Source organism: Hemibagrus wyckioides, linkage group LG06, assembly GCF_019097595.1.
Source record: "Hemibagrus wyckioides isolate EC202008001 linkage group LG06, SWU_Hwy_1.0, whole genome shotgun sequence".
Taxonomy (NCBI): domain Eukaryota; kingdom Metazoa; phylum Chordata; class Actinopteri; order Siluriformes; family Bagridae; genus Hemibagrus; species Hemibagrus wyckioides.
In genome coordinates this window covers 26,040,175-26,048,919 of record NC_080715.1, presented here as the reverse complement: position 1 = coordinate 26,048,919, position 8,745 = coordinate 26,040,175, and the positions used below count along the sequence as shown (strand labels likewise).

The following is an 8,745-nucleotide window of genomic DNA, read 5'->3' as shown; positions in this document are numbered from 1 at the left end:
TTGTCTTTTTGTCCAGTTGTAGATTTATTACACAATCAAATAATTATATCAGCCTTTTCTTTTAATAGAAATAATTTACTAACTTTTCAATTCCATACTTTGTTTCATTAAAGAATTGTTTTTCTGGCAGATATCCAATTTAATTTGCTATTATCATCATTTATTATAATTATTTTTGTGTATATTATTTTTAACAACTGAGAGGAATTGTGTAGTAAATAATAAAATGGTCATATTATTATAAACACATGCCAGATTTATATAAAAAAAATTCTAATAAATAAATACAAATATAATTTCTATAAAATCACAAATTACTAATAGCTATTTAAAAAAAATCATTTTATAGTCCTATTATTAAAACATTCAAAAACACACATGAAAGATAATAATGACCTTAAAAAAGTACAAAAAAATAATACAAGCCCAAGAGTAAAAAAAAAATCAAATCACCAAAAATCATCTGCGTCCTCGTGGGAAAAAGCGGTGATGCTGCAGGAACACACACACACACACACACACACACATTTGTTAGAATAAAACTACAGTAAATTTAATACATCATTATTATTATTATTATTATTATTATTAATAATAATAATAATAATAACACACGTAAACACAAAATGCTCTGATCTCCAGGTTAAATAATAACGGTACTGTAATAAAACCTGCTACAGTCACATCAGCTGAAGAAACAGCAGAGTGAGTGTGATTAGTCAGTGAGGTATCAGACACGCCCACTCATTACCATATACTGTAAACATACTGAGTGACAGATTAAAGAAAAAAATGGCTCTGTTATGCTGCAGATCCAGCATCCTGATGGGCGTGGCCTCTTCCAGGGTGACTCCGCCCCCATATACATGGCACGAGGTCTCAGGGAACGATTTGATGAAGATTAAAACGACGAAAATTGTATGACCTCTACCCTTCACAATCATGTGTTACACACACACACACACACCCCTCACCTGTCGTCCTTATGGTCAGACAGCACTATTGGTTCAGGACTTTCGGACTCATCTTTCTTCTGAAATACAAAAAAACTCCTGATCAACTCTCTCTCACTCACTCTCACTCTCTCTCTCTCTCTCTCTCTCTCTCTTACACACACACACACACACACATACAGTACTGTGTCTTTTCTGAATGTATGTGTGTGTGTGTGTGTATACCTGCTCTCTCTCCCTCTCTCTCCCCTGCATCACCATCAGCATGTATCTGTGTAGTGGATCATCCTGAACCTCCTCCCCCTCTCCTCCCCCTCCTGCCTCTGTCTTGACTTCACTCCTCTCGTCTCGGATCTCAGTCGCTCCTCCTGTCTCTTGTTTCTCTTCCTCCTCTGGGTCAGGAAGATCCTCCTGCTGTAGGTGAAGGCAGATAAACGTTCAGCTACTGAAAGATTCACCAGATATTGGTGATGAAGGAACTATTTAGAGAATCACAGACCAGCTCCAGTTGGAGTCTTTCCAGTTCTGTCCTCTCTCTCTCCTGAGCCTCCTCTCTCTCCCGCAGTCTCCTCTCCTCCTTCAGCCTCCTCTCCTCCTGCCACCTCTCCTCCTCTTCCTCCTTCATCCTCCTCTCATCTTCCTCCTTCATCCTCCTCTCCTCCTCTTGCTTCTTTCCAGTAGCTGGCTGAACCACATCTGGAGAAAAATACCCACCACACACCACATGTGAACATTCTGTGTCAGAAATCTGGACCTTTTCTCACTGGTGTAAAAGTGAACTCTTTATATCTTTTTTAGGCTCAGGTCCCATGATTAGGTCACAAGCTCACAGCTAAACCTGGGTGTATGTATTTAACACGATGTTATACAAGCTCCTGCCCACCTACACACACCGGCACGCCTATGATCCGATGCAGCGTATTGAGGGAACGTCTGATCAAAAAGTCACCTACAGAGCAGTTCACCTGATAGACTCACCATGCTGTTCCATGTGTGTGTGTGTTTCCTCCATCTGCTGGTGCTGCTCTAAACCATCAGGGAAATCTGCGACAAAATACATAAAAATACATCAATATTAATATACATCATCATCATTATTATTGTTTGCAGTGCTTGCACTTTATGAATAATTGTTACCAGTTTGAGGTGCGGTCAGGTCCTGAATGCTGATTTTTTCTGGCTGAGGCGATGACTCTTGAGACGAGCTCATTTGCAGTTTTGGACTGGAAAGAAAAAAAATTATTAATTTAAAAAAAAATTAGAAGCATATTTATATTTCACCAAAAACATGAGAGAGAGAGAGAGAGAGTTTGAGAGTGAGAAAGTGTGTGTGTATTTTGATGAGTGTGAGAGTGTGTGTGTGTGTTTATGAGAGTGAGAGTGTGTATGTGTGTGTGCACATGTGTGTTTGTGTGTGTGTGTGTGCCTGTAGTACCTGTAGTTATCCCGGGCTGTGCTCTTCAGCTGAGGGCTGCTTGGTGGTGTGATGTGTGTGTATTCTTCTGAAGTGACCATAGGGATCGGAGACACTTCTCTCTGAGAACTCAAACCTGAAAACATCACTTCTGACACGCGCGCACGCACACACACACACACACACACACACACTATAGAATTCCACAGCACTGTGGTGTAGAAGGAGGTGATGTTCACTGTGCTCACCTTGCTCAGTGTATGCTCTTGGCTTGGTCTTGGAGGTGGAGACTGGAGTGGATGAAAGGCGTCTGAGTGGTGGAGAGCCCACAGTGGGTGGAGTCATGTGACCTGGCAGATGCTGGTTTAGTTCTTTCACTGTGTAGACCTCTTCTGCAACGACTCTGGTTTTCGCCGCTGCTATCGGCCTGAAAAAGGTCACAGGTGCACAAGCAGGCGCAGAGGAAGTGGCCTTTAATGGAATTTGAGACACAACCCCTTTCCGTCTATAGCTTCTGTACGCTTCCTCCAAAGACTCAGCTTCCTTTTCCAGCTCCTGAATCCTGTTCAGAGCTGCAGCCACCGCCTCCTCGCCCTCGGTCTGTGAGTGCCGCCGCCCTCTGGTGGCTAATCCTGGGTCACACAAATGGTCAAGGTAACCCTCAACATCGGTGCTAGCCACGCTCGCAGGGTTCAGATGGAGAACAGAGGGGTCCACGAGAGAGGGTTTAGGATTACGCAGAACCTCATTCTCAAGAGCTGCAGAACAGATCGCAGAGATGGAAAGACAGGAAAAGGAAAAAGAAGAAAAAACAGAAACAGAGGAAGGTTCAGTGATGAGAAAAGCCCAAAGAAATAACCAGCAGGTAAAAATATACAAGCTTGAACTACAAGCTTGAGTTAAAAGAGACACTACAAGCAGTGTTCAAATGCAGGAATTAAAGACACTGCTACTGACTTCACAAAATCTGTACACTGAGAAGAAGTTGAAGGGCAGCAGATGAGGAAGGGTGTAACTTCCACTACACACGACACAGGACAGTAACGGACACGTAGGCATGTGTCCAGGATGGATATGTTACAGGAGAGACACCGAGTGTGTAACAGACCTTGCTGTGTGCGTCTCAGCTGCTGTTTGAGGTCTTCAGTGTGTGTGGACATCCACCTTGTCCTTTCCTCACACTCCAGGAGCTGAGCCTTTAACTGGGCGCATCGCTCCACCTGCAGGACAGAAACCTCCATAAAGCTGAAACTCACACCAATTTTAAACTCAAACATTCTCTGTCCACTGTGAGAGAAAAGCTTAAGGCAGGAGCAATGACCGAAACATTACTGATGTGTGGCAAGGTGGAGGGGGCTTTTTTAATTCAAGGATCTATTCAGAATGAGTGTAAAAATGCTCAACGTCTCTAGCCCACACTAGTCTCTTCCTGAAGGTTGAGCCACTGTGCGTTTTTCTCCGTTACCTCCTGCGAGAGCTGGCTGTGAAAAACCTGCTTCTGGTTCTGGACCTCTTCCTGGTCCAGACGACGAGCCGCTTCGAGTCTTTTCAGCTCCTCCTGCAGCCTCAGCAGCTCTGGAGAGGGAGTGTTCAACTCTGGAGAAAAGACAAAGAACAAGAAACAAGTTAAAAATCTGAAATAATCAATAATTGTGTTATAATCCACATGTAAAGCGGAATAATCGATTAGTTATTATTATCACCTTGCTGGAGTCTCCGTTTCTCCTCCTGACTTTCCTCCAGCTGTTTCTTCAGCAGATGAACTTCAGCCTGCAGCTCCATGCGTTCGTTCCGTATGGTTGTGTAATCTCTAGCGCCCTCTAGCTTCTCTTTGAGCGCTGCGTTCTGTTGCTCTAACACACACACACTCCCACGCTCCAATGCCAGCTCCTCCTGCAACACAACACTCAATATGAGAAATGCAACATTCATCCCTCGAAAGAGGGCGGACTTTACGCTCATGATGACGGTCAGTGCTCTGCAAGCTGCTGTCTTACTGTGTGTGTGTGTGTGTGTGTGTGTGTACCTGCACTCTGGCCAGCTCCTTCATGACTCGTTGGTGTTCCTCTCTCTTGGCGTCAATGATGGCGGCTTCCCTCTGAATCCTAGCCGTCTCTCCTGCATCACACAGAAGAAAGACGAAGTAAAAAACCAACCCTCAGACATCACCCTCGTCTTCTATGGTCCTGAGATCACAGACAGACCACCTTTATTTCTGTTCTCGCTTTCCGTCAGCGCTTCAGTCCTCCTGCTGTAATCCTCGTTCAGCTCCAGCTGATGCCTGAGGAAAGCAGAAGTCACAGGTCTGAAAGAGTCCTGCATATGAAGGAGGAGCTAATGAGCAGAAGAGGATGAGATGTTACTATAGTAACACTAACTTTTCAAATTAATCAACACCTTCTGATCAATCAGGATCCAGAACTCAACTGCACTGTTGTGTGTGTGTGCGTGTATGTAACAACCCCGGGTCCTACTCGCTACAGTTCCAAGTAGGTCTCCGGCGTGGAAGATGGGCCCTCTACCAAGGAGGCTAAAAACTGCAGCCACTAGGGTCAGTCGCTAGTGTGCCTCTTGAGATCAGAGGACTGAGGTTTACCTGCACAGCACTTACGGCTGGCCTCTGTTACACGTGTGTGTGTGTACAGAGATGTTTCTCACTTCCTAATCTCGCCGTTGAGCTTCAGGTCATACATTTCCTCCATCTTCCTCACGTCCAGCTCTCTCTTCCTCAACAGCTCCTCTGAACTTCTCATCTTCTCCTCATGCAGCTTACAAGACCTGACAAACACACACACACACAGAGCTGCAGATCTTCACTTGAATTTCAGAAACATGCTTTTTGTAGAGCAGACTAATTATCATGAACAGCTAGCTAACAAACTAATGTTAGCCAATGGGTTCATACACTCTGTGTGATGTTTGCTAGCTGGGCGTCATGATTGGGAGTGTTTACTTTTGGAAGGTCTCCATCTTATGTCTCAGTTCAGCTTCTCTGTGGTGAACAGACTCGATCTCCTTCAGCAGAGCCTGACGCTGGCTGTACATTTCCTTGTCCTCAATCTACAAGTCAGATGAAAACATCAGGCTCCAGCTGTTAGATCTGTTAGCTAAGTGCCCTTACATCCACACACATTATCTCATGTACTCACAGTGTGTGTGTGTGTCTCTTTGTGACTGTGTGTATGTGTGTGTGTGTGTATACCTGCTGCTGTCTCTGCAGTCTCTCGATGGCATTCTTCTCCCGGTTCATCAGTGCCTCTGATTTCATCTCATAGTTTCTCTCCAGTTGTCGTCTGACCTCCATCAGCTCCTGCTGGTATTTTTCCCTCTCCTCCATCCGCACCCGGGAAATCTCCACCTCCTGGAAATGCTGAATCTGAAACAAACCACAGCAGGAGACCACACTCATGTTTACAAACATTCATAAACGCTGATGTAGCACCTGCAGCCAGCCGTCTCTTCAGGATACTGGGAGTAGTGGAGCTTCAGCTCAGAGTTACGCTCCTCACACAGGGACCAGCACCTTGGATTTCAGCTCAGCTTCTGCCTGCTCCTCCATCTGCTTCCTGTATTCAGCCAGTTTCACTTCCACTGAAGCCCAGCGCTGTCCTCTCTGCCTCAGGAGCTCGTACTCTTCATCAATCACCTGCATCTTCCTCACTGCACAACAACAACATCACCACCACCACCATCATCATCATCATCAATAACAGAGCAGAATGATGATCACAACCTCCATCTGTCTGTCTATCACTCCATCTGTCTGTCTGTCTGTCTATCACTCCGTCTGTCTGTCTGTCACTCCGTCTGTCTGTCTGTCTATCAGTCTATCACTCCATCTGTCTGTCTCCATCACTCCGTCTGTCTACCTGTATATATCACTCCGTCTGTCTACCTGTATCTATCACTCCGTCTGTCTCCATCACTCCTTCTGTCTGTCTCTATCACTCTGTCTGTATCCATCACTCCGTCTGTCTGTCTCCATCACTCCGTCTGTCTGTCTCCATCACTCCGTCTGTCTGTCTCCATCACTCCGTCTGTCTGTCTGTCTCCATCACTCCGTCTGTCTGTCTGTCTCCATCACTCCGTCTGTCTGTATCTATCACTCCGTCTGTCTGTCTCCATCACTCCGTCTGTCTGTCTCCATCACTCCGTCTGTCTGTATCTATCACTCCATCGGTCTGAGTGTTTTGTTGGACAGAAAGCCCTCAGTGTGTTAAATGTTGGTCTCATGACACACAGAGTAATATTTCTGCCTGAACTGAAATGGACGTTGCAGTGTACCGATAGACTCGGACGTGTCTGATGTCTGTGTGTCTGCGTCACACACTCGCGACTGAAGCTGATCGATGAACTCAGACAGCAGATTTATTAATAAACCTAAAGGGAGAAAGAAGAAGGTAAAGAAGGCTCAACACACAGGTAAAGAAAATCTAAAATAAATAAATTAAGTAATTTAATTATAATTCATTAAAATTAATTTAAATGAATTACAAAGTAATTAAATTAATCTATTAAAAATGTAATTAAATAAATGTAACTACTTTAAATGATAACTGAAATGTCTGAGAAAATAACATGTAAACATTTAAAAAATCATAATTTAAAATACTGAAACTATTTTTTTCCTGTTTTTTCTCAATTACAAAATATTTGTTTTAATTTGAATGCATTTTTTAATTTGCATAAATATATACTGCCTATATATTGCCTACCTTTCTGTCCACTGTAATTATCTGCCACCTGTATAATAAATAATAACAATAATAATAATAATAACAATAATAATAATAATAACAACAACAGCAACATCAATATTAAATTTGTTCTCCATTTTATTATCTATAAAATGTTTCTTCCTGTTAAATGAGCAGAGAGAGATGCTTACCAGATGTTTGTACAATCGAGATTCTGGACTGATTCTCAGAAGCTGAAGAATGTCCTTTGTTGAAAAAACCTAAAAAAAAGAGCCTTCTATTGACTGATGCATATTCAGCATTTATAAAGCTCACTTTCATACAGAGAGACTGGTTTTAAATACCGCAGTGATTCAAAATCAGATTTCAGAAAAATTCTGATGTTAACAATTTCCTGAATCTATTAATCGTTAGTGCAGAGCATGGAATCTCACCAGCACTCTTCACTTACAGAAAGGACCTGTAAAGTTTGAGATATTCACACAGAAATATAGCTCACATTGCCCAGATTAAATAACAGGCTGTCGACATTGAGAAGCATGAAACCCAACGCTGACCAGCAGCCTGAGGTTTTCTCCTGATACCATCTGCACCCTGAATGAGCACACGTTGTGAAGAGCCATGCTGAAGCGCACCTTCTCCTTGCTGATCCCACACTCAGGGTAGAAGACTGACAGGGTGTACTCATAGCCGGAGCTCTGGAGGTGCTGGATCACCAGGCTGTTAGAGGCAAGCAGCGAGAGAGACTGGGATTTTTCAGAAGATGTCTGAGGAAGAGATTCACGCTGAAGCTCCACAATCAGCTGATTCCTGAGCTGCGTCTGGAATAAAAAAACAGGCCCAAGACATTGTCTGGTATTGAAGCTGTTTAGAAGCACCAGGTGATGAACAGTGACAGGGTTCGAGTCACACACTGAACAGTCATCCTCCTGAACCCCACTGGGACTGGAATAGTTTAACAAACGCATGTGGAGTGTGTGTATCTGTCCTAGATTAACTATATATGTATATATAACTGTGTATATAAACAGTTAGTTTAAAGTATTGATGATTTGGAGTAAAAGTATTTAGTTTTTAGGATTTAAATCAATCTCTCTCTCTCTCTCTCTCTCTGTCTGTCTCTCTCTCTGCCTCTCTTTGCGTGTGTCTCTCTCTGTGTATTGATGATTTACAGTAAAAGGGTTTAGTGTTTAAGGACATGATAGGGACAGGTTTTTTTCACCATCATTAAGCACTGAACAGAAACACTGACCTTCACAGCGTCCAGAACTCCCTTCTTCTTAAAACTCTGGTAAAGTCTCTTTCTCAGCTCCTCTGCACTTAAACTCTGATCTTCATCCGCAGACATCCTCACACTCAGATCTCTCTCTCACACACACAACAAACACACACTCAACACACACTCAACACACACTCCTTCAATAAATGTTTATCTCTTTGGTTTCAAAATATTCCACATTCAACAGCTGACCGTTTAAAATCCGTAACCGACGCTCTTATGGTTTTACTTCCGGGTCATTCAATTTCGCTGTACGATTTAGCTTTATTATTGTTGTTGTTTTTGTTGTTGTTGTTATTAGCGTTTCTTGTTTTGACAATGCACACAATGTGGGATTAAAAAACCGCCCGGTTGCACAGAAATGCAACATAAAATCACAGGATCATAACATAAAAACGATGA

The 8,745-nt window shown here is 43.1% G+C and overlaps 1 protein-coding gene across 6 annotated transcripts; it reads right to left on the bottom strand.

Moving 5' to 3' along the window:
* Positions 1-13: 13 nt before the first annotated feature.
* ofd1 (OFD1 centriole and centriolar satellite protein) lies at positions 14-8,577 on the bottom strand. 6 transcript variants are annotated; one of them, XM_058391008.1, is made up of 22 exons: positions 8,317-8,577; positions 7,700-7,885; positions 7,256-7,324; positions 7,083-7,110; positions 6,652-6,747; positions 5,891-6,027; positions 5,570-5,743; positions 5,321-5,427; positions 5,026-5,145; positions 4,575-4,648; positions 4,394-4,485; positions 4,071-4,260; positions 3,833-3,963; positions 3,476-3,587; positions 2,616-3,125; positions 2,389-2,515; positions 2,091-2,176; positions 1,932-1,997; positions 1,453-1,649; positions 1,179-1,367; positions 975-1,033; positions 14-492 (listed from the first exon to the last, which is right to left on the bottom strand). In XM_058391008.1, the coding sequence occupies exons 1-22, from the start codon at positions 8,410-8,412 to the stop codon at positions 450-452; spliced, it is 2,889 nt and encodes a 962-aa protein (XP_058246991.1). In that variant the 5' UTR covers positions 8,413-8,577; the 3' UTR covers positions 14-449. The 6 variants fall into 6 exon arrangements, with proteins under 6 accessions (XP_058246991.1, XP_058246993.1, XP_058246992.1 ...); XM_058391010.1 differs by having other exon boundaries at positions 2,389-2,518; positions 2,616-2,999; XM_058391007.1 differs by having other exon boundaries at positions 16-492; positions 2,389-2,518.
* Between the last annotated feature and the right edge of the window lie 168 nt (positions 8,578-8,745).

Coding starts and splice junctions, on each gene's coding strand:
- ofd1 (XM_058391007.1), bottom strand. CDS start 8,412: ATGTCTGCGGATGAAGATCAGAGTTTAAGTGCAGAGGAGCTGAGAAAG. Junction 7,111..7,255: donor CTCGATTGTACAAACATCTG/GTAAGCATCTCT, acceptor TTTATTATACAG/GTGGCAGATAATTACAGTGG. Junction 4,649..5,025: donor CTCAACGGCGAGATTAGGAA/GTGAGAAACATC, acceptor TGCTTTCCTCAG/GCATCAGCTGGAGCTGAACG.